Below are 20,808 nucleotides of genomic sequence, written 5' to 3'. Positions count from 1 at the left end.
TGTTAAGTTCTGCGTGTTGACGCTGTGGTATGTTAAGTTCTGCGTGTTGACGCTGTGGTATGTTAAGTTGTGTGTGTTGACGCTGTGGTATGTTAAGTTCTGCGTGTTAACGCTGTGGTATGTTAAGTTCTGTGTGTTAACGCTGTGGTATGTTAAGTTCTGCGTGTTGACGCTGTGGTATGTTTTGTCTTATTTGTCGACGCTGTGGCATGGATGTTCTATTTTAACTTATTTTAATATTTGACGTAAAAAGAAATCTTTATATGTGTGCTTTTTTAAATCTTCTATGGTGTTTTGATTGTCTGGTATGTTAAATGACACATCCAATGTAAAAAGTGCAAGACAGTCGCAAAACCCTTCTTCATTCTAGAACTTTCACAAATGATTATTGGCTATTTTTATAATTACTTTTTACATACAAACAACAGAACAATACCGTACAAGATTCGTTCATAGTTTTATACAAAAACTAACGTTTCATGACAGAGAATATCAGACCAAAGTCCACATTCAGAGCCTAACACATCAATGATGTTATATAACATGTAAATATCAGACCTCTCCAAACATTAGTAGATTTCCATATCAATGATAGTATACAGGGTGCCAATACACAAAGATAAAAAGCCATGCATCCGAACACAGGATATGTACATTGTTGCGGTGAAAATCCAATATAAAAACAATAGAATGTAAATTAAAACAAGTCGTCTGGTGGGGTCTGTGTTTGTCGATGTTTCTCAAGACCTGCGATATGATTTTCTTTTTAAATCTGACCTTGGAATTCTGTATATTTACTGTGCAATATCAGTGGAATTTGTTTGTGTCTGTTTGAAAAAATTGATTCTCCACGCTTTCTCTATCAATGTGTCTCGCTATAAAACCCACTCAACGACCGTCTCTTGTTGATCAGACAATAAAAGATGTAAAACCAACCCAACACTGTGTGCTTGTTCTGTGACATAATTAGTTGCCTGGGATTTAAGGGAAAATCTAGCTACTACTGATGAATCCTGAATTGACGAATTGACCTTATGGCCCTTTAAAAATGCTTACTTTGTTTGGCTCTCTGCTTCGATTTCACTGAATAAACAAGAGATCCCAGCTCCAACGTTTCATCTCTTTTGACACGATTCATAATATTTATACCTTACTATTATCTAATTTGAAATTTGACAGTACTCCTCAAACGTTCGAACATGATAAATCATCGGGTTTTATGCACCTTTCCGTCTATTCAACAATAGTTTAAACACATATGGATTTCAAACATTTTGGACCCTAGTACCATCAACGAGTACTAAAAGGAGGACACAGCTGTATGATGCAGTGTAATTTGTTTTTGGGCTACTGTAACGTGCGGGTGGTCACCCATCCTACTACTGACCACGCTCGACGTTGCTGAACTAGTGAGCGGGTCCCCGGGTTATACAGCATCACTGGAATTTCCCCCTTATATACCTTAGACTTGGCCTGGGGAATCCCACCGCTGCCACCAAATGTAACGTTGGGCTGTCACCCATCCAACTATACAGCATCACCGGAATTTCCCCCTTATATACCTTAGACTTGGCCTGGGGAATCCCATCGCTGCCACCAAGTGTAACGTTGGGTGGTCACCCATCCAACTACTGACCAAGCTCGACGTTGCTGAACTAGTGAGCGGGTCCCCCGGTTATACCGCATCACTGGAAAAGCTAGCTTGCCAGTAAGGAAGTATTCACTACTCATTTTATTGCCAAAAGCTATGATCACTTACTTATGTACTGCGTTCATCTTTCTATAACTTGTTACACCTCCGAACGTGTTTGACTCGGCTGATTAACCCCGAGGATGGCCGTAACCTTATGTGTAGCTGATGCAGCCGTAAATTAGTGATATAAAGTTTTTAGGCACATTTCCCCTTTTCTATATTTTCACATATTTGCAATCGTTGAATCTCTAATAATACAACATTTGATATCGCGCCCTATATCTAGCTAGAATAAGCCACTCTACAACATACAATGACCTTTAGTACCCCTGATGTGGACCAAACGACATAACGGTGCGTTAAAGTGGCTATTTTGCTTGTTCCTTCCACTATTAGATGTTTAGATATTAATCATATTTGACATTTTTGCAGCATCTTATTCTTATTTGAATTACACATATTTCTAAATATCAATTTTTACAGAACTTGACAAATTTTGTTAATTGGTTTCGGTATCATTCCTTCATTTCACACTATATTAGTGTATATTCTGTCAATTTTTACTCTTTGCTTTCTTAACGTTGTATGTATTTTCCACTTGATAGTGCCTTAATCCCAATTCTTGTGTGCTATTCAAGTATTTACTATTAACTATGTCTTTTGTTTTCTTATTCTGAATACTACTTATCTTTGATCACATTTATTGCTGATTAGTTTGATAAATAACTTTTCATTTTAACAATATTTTTAAACATATTGATTGGATCAAAAGTGTCATGTCCCGGGGGACTTTGTAGGAGGAGGTCTCCCAATCACTTAGAAACCTGGACCTGGACATCGACCAGGGGTCGGTCACTACTACAAAGCTCAAACAGACCTGGACATCGACCAGGGGTCGGTTACTACTACAAAGCTCAAACTGACCTGGACATCGACCAGGGGTCGGTCACTACCACAAAGCTCAAACTGACCTGGACATCGACCTGGGGTCGGTCACTACTACAAAGCTCAAACTGACTTGGGAAGCTGACCCTTCAAAGTCATTCATTTGAACAAATTTTGTTTAATTTTAAATCAGCATCTAGGTGTCAAAGATCACAGCTCTATGTTTTCTGGTTCTAAAGAATAGGATCGTTTTCCCCTGTAACACTATCTCTGTTCCTCACCAGACACTTGCTGGACAAGCTAAAAACAACAAAACATTTCTTCTCATCTAACTCGGATTTATTGTCATTCAGCTCTAGTACTTATAACAGACATTATAACATGGTACAGCTTTAACAGAGACATAACAAATAGAACAGTTTTCTCCCCTTTTTAGGTACAGTAGCATGTCTACTCTCCATATCGTTAAGTTTCAAGGTACAGTAGGTTTAGATTATTTGGGCTCTCCCTCATCTACCATATTTGACCAGAAAATAAGCTCCCTCCCTCTTAAAAAAAAGATTGGTCAAACGTAGGGAGGGGGCTTGATTGGAGCATCCCCCATGTTTACAAATATTCATTCTTATCATAATTCAAAATTTCATTACCTAGCTTAGAAAATACAACAAAAGCACAAGAGGTTGGTTACAGGCTTGTCCCTGTCTCCTGTTATACAACGTGAGTTTAGAGATTGTTCACTACGATAGAGAAAAGTGGTCCCTACAGACAACACACAGAGTCAATCGAAAACCTTCACTACAAGAATGACAACGAATTGCTTGATCTGTTGGCTGGCTACCGATTCAGGTAAACTCATTTATCCCTGAATTATGAGAAGTTCCTTTTACACAACCAATAAGATTTTCTATGTACGCTGTCTCCTTCATCAGACAAATGACTGGTGAAGCGTATGTACAGCTTGACCAGCTTGACCGAATCAACTGGATATGGTGGACAACTGGTACAGTTTTAAACCTTTGTGTGCATACGCTTCATTGGTCATTTATCTGATGAAGGTGACAGTGTACATACCGTACTAGTCATCGAAACGTCACATAGAAAATCGGATTGGTTGTGTAAAAAGAACTTCTCATAATCCATACTTACAAACCTGAAAATGTTTGAAAATATTTACCCCTGAAGTTTCCCAATGAACTATTTCAACCTTTATATTTAATGGAAGAGTTCAAATGTGTGTGCAGGGAACAATGAATGAGTTGAGCTTTCCAAAAGTCCAGTCTAAGGACACAAACTGATTCTGATATAACCCCCACCCCCCAAATGTATCTGCTGCCCTCACACATTCACATTCTATAATAACGCCACAATTCTATCACACTCTGGTATTACTACACTAAGAAACATTAAAACATTGCCTGTTCTTGTTCTTCTAAGTAACATGGAACTATTATGTTGACACACAGTGAAATATAATTGATCCCTTTCTCCCTGGAGCAGGACACCTGTAATGACAACATGTAAGGAAATATTCTCCTCAGGAAAACAACACTCTGAAATGATGATTTATAGGGAAACAACATTGTTTGTTTTCCTTTCCCCACACTCGTTCGGGGTTGACTCCAGAGTCGTGATAAACACCAAGCTGCCAATGTGCTCTCTCTCCACCAGCACGTACGGTCATCTGACTGGTCAGTGATAGGCTCATCAGGACTGGACACTACATCATGTCCAGCTACAAGTGAAAAATACAAAACCACATTAAAACGAATATCAACGTTTTCTCTATGTAACAGTTTAGAGAAACTTTAAGTGTTGATGACCAGTGTTGATGACCAGTGTTGATATGACCAGTGTTGATGACCAGTGTTGATGACAGGGCTGAATATGCCCTCCAATGGTATTTACAGAAGGGAACATAACAATAAATGGTTTTAGATCATTTGTATCGAAGGGAGGTAACTCCAGTGCAAGTTTGCTACCTTACGTATCATACCTGGGATTTGTATTCGAGTTAAGGTTATATTCTGCTTTACACATTATACCTGTGGTTTGTGTTAAGGTTATATGCTACCTTTGACATTATACCTGTGCTTTGTGTTAAGGTTATATGCTACCTTTGATATTATACCTGTGGTTTGTGTTAAGGTTATATGCTACCTTTGATATTATACCAGTGATTTGTGTTAAGGTTATATGCTACCTTTGCCATTATACCTGTGCTTTGTGTTAAGGTTATATGCTACCTTTGATATTATACCTGTGATTTGTGTTAAGGTTATATGCTACCTTTGATATTATACCTGTGGTTTGTGTTAAGGTTATATGCTTCCTTTGACATTATACCTGTGATTTGTGTTAAGATTATATGCTACCTTTGACATTATACGTGTGGTTTGTGTTAAGGTTATATGCTACCTTTGACATTATACCTGTGATTTGTGTTAAGGTTATATGCTACCTTTGACATTATACCTGGGATTTGTGTTAAGATTATATGCTACCTTTGACAGTATACCTGTGGTTTGTGTTAAGGTTATATGCTACCTTTGACATTATACCTGCGGTTTGTGTTAAGGTTATATGCTACCTTTGATATTATACCTGTGATTTGTGTTAAGGTTTTATGCTACATTACATGTTTGACCTGTAACCTGTATTCAACTGACTTCCTGTAGATCATTTTAATTTCTAGTGAGAGTTATCCTCCTTGTCTAAGTATTGTGATATCATTTATCCCAGTGTAACATACCGGTCCTAACAGATATTTTACAGGAAGTGTAGAACTCATTTGTTAAGGAGGTACAAATATAAGAGTGATGTCTCTATTACTTACAAGATCATCCGCATCATCTCCTTCGTCCTGTTTGTCCTCTTCTTCATCCTTCTCTTCCTCCTCGCTGACGAACTGTTTTGCCTCCTCATTAGATACTGTGCTTTCTTCGCTCTCCATTTTAGATATTAAGCCCTGGTTTTCTGGTCATATGTAAGGAATATTATTAATTAGGTTATAATGATAGCAGTTACTTTAATGCAAGCATTTCTATCATGTAATACAGATGCTTCGCAAAATTCAATGTAATATCTGAATTTCTAAACATGTAATTAATATGGAACAATATTTATATGTAATAAACTGTTCTGTATTACTTTTCTATGGAAGTTAAATAATGCCTTCGAATCCACGGAACTGAAAAGTGTTTTCATATCCGGGACTCGAAAGTAGTTATCACGAATGTGTTTAAAATCGGAACATTCTATTAAAAAACTGTTCCACTGTAAATGGAGTGTCACATGCGTGGCATGAAGGTATATCTTCTCGTTTTAAAAGGTACGAATGAGTAGGATATGTGTGCCCAGTGCGGAGCCGAGCGAGGACAACTTCCTCTCTATGCAAGCACTAAAGTCAACATTGAACTTTGACCCCTCTGAACTTAGGATTATTCCTATGAAATATCAATCCTTACCGGCCACCACCTGTTCCCAGAAGTCCCTCCTGCCCTTGGCGATTAACACGTCCTTGAACTTCTTCATGAACGTATTATAAAGCCCCGGCTCCGATTTCTAAAAATGAAAGTTACTCTTACAGCAATACATACACTTGTTAAACATTCGGCCGGTTTTAGCTGATGCGTTGTTGGGTGTTAATATGGAGATTATTTCATAGAAAAGAACATAACAATACATGGTCTTAGATAACTTGAATCTAAGGGAGGTAACTCCTGTGCAAGCTTATTCCAGTGTTTGCTACCATAATTTCATACAAACTTCATTCACAAGAGCACTTATTTACAAATCACTGAATTTTCACGTGTTTTGTTCTGCATACGTATACTGTAATATCATGTGATACTTGAATTTGATTTTAATGCTTCACTTTAAAATGAACGTAAAATGAAATTAATACAGAGTGGAAGTTTGAAACCAAATCTGACAGTCAATATAAAGAAATACCAGCAAATGTAATGTTTTTGGGGGTTTTCCCCCAAAAAAGAGGCAAAAAGGATTAACAAGGCTTGAGAAATGTAATGTATGAAAGATCCATATGTCCTTGTACTAAAACTTGTTACCTCTTTAGTGAGCATGAGAAAGACACTTTTAACACTGAACTTTGTTACCTTTTTAATTAGAGAGTGTGTGGGATTGTATACCTTTAATTAGGGAGTGTGTGGGATTGTATACCTTTGATTAGGGAGTGTGTGGGATTGTATACCTTTGATTTGGGTGTGTGTGGGATTGTATACCTTTGATTAGGGAGTGTGTGAGATTGTATACCTTTAATTAGGGAGTGTGTGGGATTGTATACCTTTAATTAGAAAGTGTGTGGGATTGTATACCTTTAATTAGGGAATGTGTGGGATTGTATACCTTTTTTATTAGGGAGTGTGTGGGCGTGTATACCTTTATTAGGGAGTGTGTGGGATTGTATACCTTTTTTATTAGGCAGTGTGTGGGATTGTATACCTTTAATTAGGGAGTGTGTGGGATTGTATACCTTTGATTAGGGTGTGTGTTGGATTGTATACCTTTAATTAGGGAGTGTGTGGGATTGTATACCTTTAATTAGGGAGTGTGTGGGATTGTATACCTTTAATTAGGGAGTGTGTGGGATTGTATACCTTTGATTAGGGAGTGTGTGGGATTGTATACCTTTGATTAGGGAGTGTGTGGGATTGTATACCTTTAATTAGGGAGTGTGGGATTGTATACCTTTAATTAGGGAGTGTGTGGGATTGTATACCTTTAATTAGGGAGTGTGTGGGATTGTATACCTTTGATTAGGGAGTGTGTGGGATTGTATACCTTTAATTAGGGAGTGTGGGATTGTATACCTTTAATTAGGGAGTGTGTGGGATTGTATACCTTTAATTAGGGAGTGTGTGGGATTGTATACCTTTGATTAGGGAGTGTGTGGGATTGTATACCTTTAATTAGGGAGTGTGGGATTGTATACCTTTAATTAGGGAGTGTGTGAGATTGTATACCTTTAATTAGGGAGTGTGTGGGATTGTATACCTTTAATTAGGGAGTGTGTGGGATTGTATACCTTTGATTAGGGAGTGTGTGGGATTGTATACCTTTAATTAGGGAGTGTGGGATTGTATACCTTTAATTAGGGAGTGTGTGAGATTGTATACCTTTAATTAGGGAGTGTGTGAGATTGTATACCTTTGATTAGGGAGTGTGTGGGATTGTATACCTTTAATTAGGGAGTGTGGGATTGTATACCTTTAATTAGGGAGCGTGTGAGATTGTATACCTTTAATTAGGGAGTGTGTGGGATTGTATACCTTTGATTAGGGTGTGTGTGGGATTGTATACCTTTAATTAGGGAGGGTGTGGGATTGTATACCTTTGATTAGGGAGTGTGTGGGATTGTATACCTTGATGGAGTGTTTGCGGAGAGCCTGCAGACAGTCCATAGCTTTAGGGTAGAACTGGGCTCCAAACGAGTCTAGAACTATCTGTTCTACCCTCTTCTGCATCTGCTGGCTCGCTACAAACAAGGCATTGTCAGAGTTTTTTAACCAATATATCAGCTTTGATCAGTCTGTTACACAGGCCCCAAGGTGATCAGTAATAGCAGTCGAAGACTAATGGTATGACATCGACAATGGTGAGTTATAACAAAGTTAGTCTGAACTGAAAGTGTACCTATCTAAAGAGATTATTAGAAATTATTGGACATACATTTTAATTTGCCATTTAAATAAGCCACAAACATTTTTATTAAGAAAAAAAGCATGGGGTATTTTTTTTAGTTATTTTCAAAGAGTTGTGTAAACAATAGTCACTTGTTGTTTTCTCTAGATTTTGGTTAATTATGGTGCAATTAGTAAATAAACTCCGTTTTTTTCCAAATGCCAAACATCATGTCATGCATGTCATCTTGGAATCGTGGAACTGAACAAAATATTCTGAAACAGGTCAAAGGTCAGGAAAATGTTTTCCAAAATCATTTTGGAACATTTTTCAGTTGAGAAAATACCCCAGTTTAATATCTGGAAAACCTGGTCAAAAGGGAAAATAATTCCTTTACCTTCTTCAAACTTATCCTCGTCCTTTTGGTTGATGAACGCCACAAAGTCCTCGACAGGAGTGACAGTACCAACCTACAACAGATCACATGTTAATACCTTTACACTCTGGGTCACTCTAAGATCATCAGGACCTACAACAGATCACATGTTAATATCTTTACACTCTGGGTCACTCTAAGATCATCAGGACCTACAACAGATCACATGTTAATATCTTTACACTCTGGGTCACTCCAAGATCATCAGGACCTACAACAGATCACATGTTAATATCTTTACACTCTGGGTCACTCCAAGATCATCAGGACCTACAACAGATCACATGTTAATATCTTTACACTCTGGGTCACTCCAAGATCATCAGGACCTACAACAGATCACATGTTAATATCTTTACACTCTGGGTCACTCCAAGATCATCAGGACCTACAACAGATCACATGTTAATATCTTTACACTCTGGGTCACTCCAAGATCATCAGGACCTACAACAGATCACATGTTAATATCTTTACACTCTGGGTCACTCCAAGATCATCAGGACCTACAACAGATCACATGTTAATATCTTTACACTCTGGGTCACTCCAAGATCATCAGGACCTACAACAGATCACATGTTAATATCTTTACACTCTGGGTCACTCCAAGATCATCAGGACCTACAACAGATCACATGTTAATATCTTTACACTCTGGGTCACTCCAAGATCATCAGGACCTACAACAGATCACATGTTAATATCTTTACACTCTGGGTCACTCCAAGATCATCAGGACCTACAACAGATCACATGTTAATATCTTTACACTCTGGGTCACTCCAAGATCATCAGGACCTACAACAGATCACATGTTAATATCTTTACACTCTGGGTCACTCCAAGATCATCAGGACCTACAACAGATCACATGTTAATATCTTTACACTCTGGGTCACTCCAAGATCATCAGGACCTACAACAGATCACATGTTAATATCTTTACACTCTGGGTCACTCCAAGATCATCAGGACCTACAACAGATCACATGTTAATATCTTTACACTCTGGGTCACTCCAAGATCATCAGGACCTACAACAGATCACATGTTAATATCTTTACACTCTGGGTCACTCCAAGATCATCAGGACCTACAACAGATCACATGTTAATATCTTTACACTCTGGGTCACTCCAAGATCATCAGGACCTACAACAGATCACATGTTAATATCTTTACACTCTGGGTCACTCCAAGATCATCAGGACCTACAACAGATCACATGTTAATATCTTTACACTCTGGGTCACTCCAAGATCATCAGGACCTACAACAGATCACATGTTAATATCTTTACACTCTGGGTCACTCCAAGATCATCAGGACCTACAACAGATCACATGTTAATATCTTTACACTCTGGGTCACTCCAAGATCATCAGGACCTACAACAGATCACATGTTAATATCTTTACACTCTGGGTCACTCCAAGATCATCAGGACCTACAACAGATCACATGTTAATATCTTTACACTCTGGGTCACTCCAAGATCATCAGGACCTACAACAGATCACATGTTAATATCTTTACACTCTGGGTCACTCCAAGATCATCAGGACCTACAACAGATCACATGTTAATATCTTTACACTCTGGGTCACTCCAAGATCATCAGGACCTACAACAGATCACATGTTAATATCTTTACACTCTGGGTCACTCCAAGATCATCAGGACCTACAACAGATCACATGTTAATATCTTTACACTCTGGGTCACTCCAAGATCATCAGGACCTACAACAGATCACATGTTAATATCTTTACACTCTGGGTCACTCCAAGATCATCAGGACCTACAACAGATCACATGTTAATATCTTTACACTCTGGGTCACTCCAAGATCATCAGGACCTACAACAGATCACATGTTAATATCTTTACACTCTGGGTCACTCCAAGATCATCAGGACCTACAACAGATCACATGTTAATATCTTTACACTCTGGGTCACTCCAAGATCATCAGGACCTACAACAGATCACATGTTAATATCTTTACACTCTGGGTCACTCCAAGATCATCAGGACCTACAACAGATCACATGTTAATATCTTTACACTCTGGGTCACTCCAAGATCATCAGGACCTACAACAGATCACATGTTAATATCTTTACACTCTGGGTCACTCCAAGATCATCAGGACCTACAACAGATCACATGTTAATATCTTTACACTCTGGGTCACTCCAAGATCATCAGGACCTACAACAGATCACATGTTAATATCTTTACACTCTGGGTCACTCCAAGATCATCAGGACCTACAACAGATCACATGTTAATATCTTTACACTCTGGGTCACTCCAAGATCATCAGGACCTACAACAGATCACATGTTAATATCTTTACACTCTGGGTCACTCCAAGATCATCAGGACCTACAACAGATCACATGTTAATATCTTTACACTCTGGGTCACTCCAAGATCATCAGGACCTACAACAGATCACATGTTAATATCTTTACACTCTGGGTCACTCCAAGATCATCAGGACCTACAACAGATCACATGTTAATATCTTTACACTCTGGGTCACTCCAAGATCATCAGGACCTACAACAGATCACATGTTAATATCTTTACACTCTGGGTCACTCCAAGATCATCAGGACCTACAACAGATCACATGTTAATATCTTTACACTCTGGGTCACTCCAAGATCATCAGGACCTACAACAGATCACATGTTAATATCTTTACACTCTGGGTCACTCCAAGATCATCAGGACCTACAACAGATCACATGTTAATATCTTTACACTCTGGGTCACTCCAAGATCATCAGGACCTACAACAGATCACATGTTAATATCTTTACACTCTGGGTCACTCCAAGATCATCAGGACCTACAACAGATCACATGTTAATATCTTTACACTCTGGGTCACTCCAAGATCATCAGGACCTACAACAGATCACATGTTAATATCTTTACACTCTGGGTCACTCCAAGATCATCAGGACCTACAACAGATCACATGTTAATATCTTTACACTCTGGGTCACTCCAAGATCATCAGGACCTACAACAGATCACATGTTAATATCTTTACACTCTGGGTCACTCCAAGATCATCAGGACCTACAACAGATCACATGTTAATATCTTTACACTCTGGGTCACTCCAAGATCATCAGGACCTACAACAGATCACATGTTAATATCTTTACACTCTGGGTCACTCCAAGATCATCAGGACCTACAACAGATCACATGTTAATATCTTTACACTCTGGGTCACTCCAAGATCATCAGGACCTACAACAGATCACATGTTAATATCTTTACACTCTGGGTCACTCCAAGATCATCAGGACCTACAACAGATCACATGTTAATATCTTTACACTCTGGGTCACTCCAAGATCATCAGGACCTACAACAGATCACATGTTAATATCTTTACACTCTGGGTCACTCCAAGATCATCAGGACCTACAACAGATCACATGTTAATATCTTTACACTCTGGGTCACTCCAAGATCATCAGGACCTACAACAGATCACATGTTAATATCTTTACACTCTGGGTCACTCCAAGATCATCAGGACCTACAACAGATCACATGTTAATATCTTTACACTCTGGGTCACTCCAAGATCATCAGGACCTACAACAGATCACATGTTAATATCTTTACACTCTGGGTCACTCCAAGATCATCAGGACCTACAACAGATCACATGTTAATATCTTAACACTCTGGGTCACTCTAAGATCATCAGGACCTACAACAGATCACATGTTAATATCTTTACACTCTGGGTCACTCTAAGATCATCAGGACCATCATCTTTACTGATCCCTTCTGAATCACACACCAAAAATTAAAGATGTTTTGTTTTTTTCCCCCCATCCATATGATGTCTTCCACAATATATATTTATTTTTTCCTTTAACTATACAGTTATTCTTTATAAATAACTTTTTTTCTGATTACAATTGATGACAACTACCATATCCTTGGACCGGGTCAATATAATTGTTCTAACAGGCTGAGTACTTGCAGTTGGATAAATATGCATAAAACAATGTTTACTTAGGATTGATACACAGCTGCAATGTTAATGAAAGCTACCAACAAAGTGTTAGATTAACTAAAGTATTAAGTTTCAGTTAAGCCTTTTTAAAGTAATTTCTCACTTAATATATTTACAGAACTTGAGCACAGAACTTAATTGTGTGAGAAAAATTCTGTAAATACAGATCTAGGATAACCGTAAAATACTGTAAAAGTAGAAATTCTGGCATGGAAAATGATGTGTTAGCCTGGTCACTTTTCAAACTGATTGCAGTGTAAATACTTTTTCATTTGCAACAGTTTTGAAACCTATATGATCTAAAATCTATAGGAAAAAATTGCATGTGGACATTTTCGTGCAAATCACTCCCCTTTTACAGTAGATTTATTGTCCAAAGTTAAGCATTTAAATATAGACACCAGCAGTGATGAGAACTTCCTTGCACATTTTCCCTTGCAACCTTATTTTTGTCACCTCTGCTTTTGTAACCTTACCTCTGACCTTCACCCTACTTTTATGACTGATCTCTGTGAGTTTTAGCCTATCAGCATTATTCTGTGACCTCCCCTGCCTTACCTCTGTGACCTTTGCCCTTGTGATGTCAGCCATGCCACCCTCAAGGTCATCATCAAGGCGTGGTTTCTTTGCCTTTCCAGCCTCACCTTCATCACTTAACAAATTAAATTTGTTTTTTAAATGAAATTGGACATAATACCAAGTGAAGAAATCATGACAAATTTTAATTTCCCTCTTCGACACATTGTATAGGAGCTTAGATCATTTTCTTTAGTCTTAAATACAAATTAAGTTTTAATAGAGCCCCATTTTATTCAGTTTGAAATTGATTCCGCTAGTTATAGATATTTTCTTGGGTGGTGATTTTATATTTAAAATGGAATAAGTTTTTAGGTCAAAAGTTTCTGGAACTAATTTGATCATTTTGAGGTATTTAAATTTCATACGACACCAATAAAAGTCTGAACTTTTCTCTGGGAAACGCTGAAGACGTCATAGATGAAACATAATTCACAACACAATTAAGACAATGCTACATGGTATACCTTACACTCCCATCTGACTGTGATCATACTAGCACATTTTATCTTGCATACACAAGAATGTTGATATTTTGATATTTCTGTCAATTTCTGCATAAAACAAGAAACCAGATATTGTTATTCTGTATTCACATTTATTTTATTTATCTCAGCCTTTCCTTGTACGGGCTTTCTCATTTTTTCCCCTTCTTTCTTACCACCGCCAACTTGAACACAGGGACATGAGAAACCAGATATTTTTTTACTTGTGTCCACATTTATTACATCTGATCTCTCTTTCTTTTTACTGGTTTTCCCCAATATTTCTCTTTTATCTTCCCACCTCCAACTTAAACACAGGGACTTGAGAAACCAGATATTTCTATCATGTACCCACATTTATTTTATTTGACCAACCTTTCTTTAAACTAGTTTTCCCCATTTTTTTCTCCTTCTTTTTCACCACCTCCAACTTGAACATAGGGACATGAGAAACCAGACATTTTTTGTCTTGTGTCCACATTTATTTTATTTGACCTACCTTTCTTTGAACTGGTTTTCCCCAGTCTTTTCCTCCTTCTTTTTCACTACCTCCAACTTGAACACTTTATTCAGGCGTTCCAGATGCTCTTCACAACGAGACAGGATCTCTTGTGGCGGCTCCAAGTAATTCGCTACCAGGGGGGACAACTCTGCTAAAGGCTCATCTGGATTGAGCCCTCGATGTTGAAGACACTAATAAATATACATAAACATTCTATTTTGATAAACCTTGATATATACACATGACCTGATATATATGACCTTGGCACCCTTAAAAACCAAATGATTTGAGATAATTTTCATACTATTCCAACCTTAGTACTAAGTTTGATAAAAATCTGTTAAAAAATTATTAATTTGAGTCATGTCGACACTGAATTGGTTAAAAAATGATATATTTTATATAAAACGTAACAGTGACCCTTGCCTTAACCTTGGAACGTTGAAATACGATATCATGCGAGGTATTCTCGTACTTGACCTATGTTTAGTTTGATCAGAACTTGTTAAGTTAATCAGTTAAATGTTACAATGAGGAATCAGAAAACAAGTTTAAGTCAAGTTTCTCCTTTGTTATCGTCAAAGGACAGGTATCAGCCTAGCGATTAGTCAAAGGACAGGTATCAGCCTAGCGATTAGTCTAAGGACAGGTATCAGCCTAGCAATTAGTCAAAAGACAGGTATCAGCCTAGCGATCGGTCAGAGGACAAGTATCAGCCTAGTGATCGGTCAAAGGACAGGTATCAGCCCAGCGATCGGTCAAAGGACAGGTATCAGCCTAGCGATCAGTCAAAGTACAGGTATCAGCCTAGCGATCAGTCAAAGGACATGCATCAGCCTAGCGATCAGTCAAAGGACAGGAATCAGCCTAGTGACCAGTCAAAGGACAGGTATCAGCCTAGTGACCAGTCAAAGGACAGGCATCAGCCTAGGGATTAGTCAAAGGACAGGTATCAGCCCAGCGATCGGTCAAAGGACAGGTATCAGCCTAGTGATCGGTCAAAGGACAGGTATCAGCCTAGCGATCAGCCAAAGGACAGGTATCAGCCTAGCGATCGGTCAAAGGCCAGGTATCAGCCTAGCGATCAGTCAAAGGGCAGGTATCAGCCTAGTGACCAGTCAAAGGACAGGTATCAGCCTAGTGATCGGTCAAAGAACAGGTATCAGCCTAGTGATTGGTTAAAGGACAGGTATCAGCCTAGCGATCAGTCAAAGGACAGGTATCAGCCTAGCGATCAGTCAAAGGGCAGGTATCAGCCTAGTGATCAGTCAAAGGACAGGTAGCAGCCTAGCGATCAGTCGAAGGACAGGTATCAGCCCAGCTATCGGTCAAAGGACAGGGATCAGCCTAGCGATCGGTCAAAGGACAGGTATCAGCCTAGTGATCGGTCAAAGGACAGGCATCAGCCTAGCGATTAGTCAAAGGACAGGTATCAGCCTAGCGATCGGTCAGAGGACAGGTATCAGCCTAGTGACCAGTCAAAGGAGAGGTATCAGCCTAGCGATCGGTCAAAGGACAGGTATCAGCCTAGCGATCGGTCAAAGGACAGGTATCACCCTAGCGATCGGTCAAAGGACAGGTATCACCCCAACGATCGGTCAGGTTTTGTTTTACCTGAGACCAATCGAATAACGGCATGCCTTCCATTTTGTTATGACATATTCTAGGGGTGCAGAGAGCGAAAGTGAGCAAACCCCTGGAGTATCGAGGATGTAATTTATAGGGTATATCCTCTGTATTTCTGCTTCCAAATAATGCCTCTAAAAGGTACCTGATACAGCCTCTGGAAATGAGGGTTAAAGGTCGACTTAGCCTTCAAATATTCTGTTTGTTCTTCCTCTTCATCTTTGTCCTCCTCCTCCTCATCACTACAACACAAGGCATAGCATACAACAGGGAACACATGTTTCTGGGACACAGGAGACATTTTTCAAATGGAATGTGCTTAACTCATTACTTTTTCTTCAATTAAAGATGTAGAAAAGTTTCTTAAAAACAAGTAAAAGAACAATGTCCATCTTGGCTGTACCAAGAATCAGCAGATGTCTTTAGTGATTGGTCGTGATGTACAGGGAACTGCATTGAAGTTAAGCACCAAAGACTTGATAGAATATAGATTGGTCTGTATAGTCTCACCACTTATCAATGTTTGCAATAACAGGCTCACAGTGGTTATAGTATGTGGACGTGCTGCCTGTTTACACATTGAATCATTTGGTGTGACGGTAAAAATTCACGTCACGCTTCCCTATTTGGCACACACATGTTAGCAAGTGTTAACACCATAGAGTTCACAACCCTTCTCTCAATGATGGCAGACAAAAGTAGTTATTGAAAACCATTCTGGTCCACCTATTAAAGCGTGTTAAGAGTAAATTTAAGTGTTTACTCACCCTTGTGACTGACACAGGTCCATTGTAGTGATGAGCTTGTCAACAGCATCAAGCTGTTTATCTGTCAAAATAAACACAAAACAATCAACATTTCATAAACAAAATTCATAATCGTATCCACCCATCTAATGAGCACCAGAGGTGTTGGGTAAGAAACCACAACTAGGACTGACAGAGTGACGGAGAGAGTTTGATAACAAGTGACAGACTTCGTGTTAGCTGTATTACAGTACAGTATGGCCTAGAAACGTGGTGTACAACAGCTATGAAACAAGGCAACACAACTCAGAATCATCATGGGAGGTGAAGACGCTGTCTATGTATATCCATCAGTGAAATCTGTACGACATTTATCACTGACACAAGAAACTTTTTATCAACTAGAAAACTGACTGGTCAGCAAGGGCCCTGTCATGTGTCTGACCTTCACCTCATGCTCTATTTTTAGATCTTTTAAACAACATAACATGTTATGCCCCATCAACATCTATAATTCAAGAGATTCACCATGTCAAGTTGTAGAAAGAATAGTCTTTTGTATTTCAAGGTAATGATTGAACACAATCTATAATAGCATCAGCCTGGGAGGTGAAGATGCTATCTCTCTATTCATTAGTAACAGTGACTTTGATCTGGACCTTAATAACTTTATTTAAACACTTATTGCACATCTAAATAGGTGTAGGTCAAATTCGAGTCTTTTGGATATGAGATAAAGACCATACCCTGAATGGTCTATCTTCAGTAAGAGTGACCTTGACCTTGAAACATTTTTAATCCCAACTGCACATCTACCTAACAAAGTAGATCACAATGGGATTTTTATTTAAATATTAGCCTTTTGAATTCTGAGATAATCTTGGATGTACTGAACTGTTTTACCTGAAGGTGCAAATTTACTGTTTGCTGTTGATATGTTATCCTTGGTGATAGGAAGGCTACCAAATGTAAATTGTCGGACGTCTTCCATAAAAGGTAACTCAACGTACAGCAAACACTGGAAAAATCATTACAAAACATCATTAAAAGTCAATGCAATTTTTTTGCAAGAAAATTGCAGCATAAGGAAAATCGATAAATATAAAAGTCTGAAGTAAGTATACATGTAAAGGCCTATAACAACAGATATTGACTGTTTTCTCCCTGAAATGTCTCTGTCTATTAGGGATAACCTCCTTTAACTGTTACTGTGCTGACAAATGCTATCTAACACAATATACCCGTCATTATATAGTTAGAGTTATCTCCCTTAAAAAACTTTACTCTAGTAAACTATCAAAACTATAGTAAAGTGATATAAAATTACCTGATTGTTCTAAAAAAATAACTGATTTGGTCTTTCTGCTTTGCCATCAATTACAGTTAAAGTCTAAAATAAACTCGAGGAATTTATTGGAAATTTTTGTGCTGAACTCTTTTGGAAAAGTAGTTTCACATCAGTCAGGCAGCATATCTCCTTTATGGAATTGAAATACAATTAAGAGTAAGGTATCATACACCCTTAAACACATTTGTTTATCAAAAAGTCTCTCTGTCTTTATCATAAACCTTCTCAGAGAGACAACATCTGATGAACTGTTTTAGAAAGTCTCAGCCTGATACACATCCACCTCCAGTGCAGGGATTTATAGACATGTAACCAGCCCAGGGCCCCGACTCATACCTCGTAGTCCGCCTTTATGTGTGGTATCAGACAGCCTAGCTTTGGTCCGGAGGCTGCATTGTAAACCTTCCTCACTATCGCTACCATGTTAGTCTCGTACAGCGCCTGGACCAACGACGAAAGGGCCACTGCTGCTGCCTGAAAAGGAAAATTACCCAGCTCTCATTCCGAGTCTGTATCAGGGAGGATGAGGAACGTTACCCAGCTCTCATACAGAGACTGTATCAGCGAGGAAAAGGAACATTACCCAGCTCTCAAACGGAATCTATATCAGGGAGGATGAGGAACGTTACCGAGCTCTCATACAGAGTCTGTATCAGGGTGGATGAGGAACGTTACCCAGCTCTCATACAGAGTCTGTATCAGGGAGGATGAGGAGCATTACCCAGCTCTCATACAGTCTGTATCAGGGAGGATAAGGAACATTACCCAGATCTCATACAGAGTCTGTATCAGGGAGGATGAGGAACATTACCCAGCTCTCATACAGAGTCTGTATCAGGGAGGAAAAGGAACATTACCAAGATCTCATAGAGAGTCTGTATCAGGGAGGAAAAGGAACATTACCCAGCTCTCATACAGAGTCTGTATCAGGGAGGAAAAGGAACATTACCCAGATCTCATACAGTCTGTATCAGGGAGGATAAGGAACATTACCCAGATCTCATACAGAGTCTGTATCAGGGAGGAAAAGGAACATTACCCAGAGTCTGTATCAGGGAATTACCCAGCTCTCATCCAGTTTGTATCAGGGAGGATGTGGAACGTTAACCAGCTCTCATACAGTATGTATCAGAGAGGAAAAGGAACATTACCCAGAGTCTGTATAAGGGAGGAAAAGGAAAATTACCCAGCTCTCATCATACAGAGTCTGTAAGGCTACCAAATGTAAAAGGTATCAGCCTAGTGATCGTCAAAGGACAGGTATCAGCCTAGTGACCTGTCCTTTGACTGATCGCTAGGCTTATACCTGTCCTTTGACCGATCGCTGGGCTGATGCCTGGTCCCTAGGCTGATCCCTGTCCTTTGACTGATCGCTAGGCTTATACCTGTCCTTTGACCGCTCGCTAGGCTGATTCCTGTCCTTTGACCGATCGCTGGGCTGATACCTGTCCTTTGACTGATCGCTAGGCTTATACCTGTCCTTTGACTGATCGCTAGGCTTATACCTGTCCTTTGACCGATCGCTAGGCTGATGCCTGTCCTTTGACTGATCGCTAGGCTGATGCCTGTCCTTTGACCGATCGCTAGGCTGATGCCTGTCCTTTGACCGCTCGCTAGGCTGATTCCTGTCCTTTGACCGATCGCTAGGCTGATCCCTGTCCTTTGACTGATCGCTAGGCTTATACCTGTCCTTTGACTGATCGCTAGGCTGATGCCTGTCCTTTGACTGATCGCTAGGCTTATACCTGTCCTTTGACCGATCGCTGGGCTGATACCTGTCCTTTGACCGATCGCTGGGCTGATACCTGTCCTTTGACTAATCGCTAGGCTGATGCCTGTCCTTTGACTGATCGCTAGGCTTATACCTGTCCTTTGACTAATCGCTAGGCTTCCTCCCTGATACAGCCTGTATGAGAGATGGGTAACGTTCCTCATCTCCTCCCTGATACAGCCTCTGTATGAGATCTGGCTAATGTTCCTTATCCTGATACAGACTCTATATGAGAGCTGGGAAATGTTCCTTATCCTCACTGATACAGACTCTGTATAAGAGCTGGGTAACGTTCATCATCCTACCTGATGCAGACTCTGTATGAGCGCTGGGTACCGTTCCTCATCCTCCCAGATACAGACTCTGTATAGGAGCTGGGTAACGTTCATCATCCTACCTGATGCAGACTCTGTATGAGAACTGGGTAATATTCCTTTTCCTCCCGGATACAGACTCTGTATAGGAGCTGGGTAACGTTCATCATCCTACCTGATGCAGACTCTGTATGAGGGCTGGGTAATGTTCCGTTTCCTCCCTGATACAGCCTCTGTATGAGAGCTGGGGAATGGTCCTTTTCCTCCCTGGTACAGACTGTATGAGAGATGGGTAATGTTCCTTATCCTACCTGATACAGACTGTGTGAGATCTGGGTAATTTTCCTTTTCCTCCCTTATACAGACTCTGGGTAATGTTCCTATTCCTCCCTGATACAGGGGTAATGTTCCTTATCCTGATACAGACTCTATGAGATCTGGGTAACGTTCCTCATCCCCCCTGATACAGACTCTATGAGATCTGGGTAACGTTCCTCATCTCCTCCCTGATACAGTCTCTGTATGAGATCTGGGTAACGTTCCTTTTCCTCCCAGATACAGACTCTGTATCAGGGAGGATGCGGAACATTACCCAGATCTCCTACAGAGTCTGTATCGGGGCCCAGATCTCATACAGAGACTGTATCAGGGAGGAGATGAGGAACGTTACCCATCTCTCATACAGGCTGTATCAGGGAGGATGCGGAACGTTCCGCAGCTCTC

At 39.6% G+C, this 20,808-nt stretch overlaps 1 protein-coding gene across 1 annotated transcript in view; it reads right to left on the bottom strand.

Annotated features, from left to right (window-relative positions):
* Positions 1–2,899: 2,899 nt before the first annotated feature.
* LOC110466153 (X-ray repair cross-complementing protein 5-like) overlaps positions 2,900–20,808 on the bottom strand; it is a 33,584-nt gene continuing 15,675 nt past the window's right edge. Inside the window, exons 11-21 of the mRNA XM_021522499.1 lie at positions 18,337–18,474; positions 17,556–17,670; positions 16,674–16,734; positions 16,052–16,148; positions 14,278–14,471; positions 13,276–13,369; positions 8,616–8,688; positions 7,960–8,072; positions 6,043–6,139; positions 5,412–5,551; positions 2,900–4,310 (exon numbers count right to left, since the gene is read on the bottom strand). Coding sequence (XP_021378174.1) covers positions 4,296–4,310; positions 5,412–5,551; positions 6,043–6,139; positions 7,960–8,072; positions 8,616–8,688; positions 13,276–13,369; positions 14,278–14,471; positions 16,052–16,148; positions 16,674–16,734; positions 17,556–17,670; positions 18,337–18,474 — 1,137 coding nt within the window. The 3' untranslated portion in view covers positions 2,900–4,295. The remainder of the gene's footprint in view (positions 4,311–5,411; positions 5,552–6,042; positions 6,140–7,959; positions 8,073–8,615; positions 8,689–13,275; positions 13,370–14,277; positions 14,472–16,051; positions 16,149–16,673; positions 16,735–17,555; positions 17,671–18,336; positions 18,475–20,808) is intronic.

Source organism: Mizuhopecten yessoensis, unplaced genomic scaffold (assembly GCF_002113885.1).
Source record: "Mizuhopecten yessoensis strain PY_sf001 unplaced genomic scaffold, ASM211388v2 scaffold11121, whole genome shotgun sequence".
NCBI classification, from domain to species: domain Eukaryota; kingdom Metazoa; phylum Mollusca; class Bivalvia; order Pectinida; family Pectinidae; genus Mizuhopecten; species Mizuhopecten yessoensis.
This window is presented reverse-complemented; position numbering and strand designations above follow the sequence as displayed.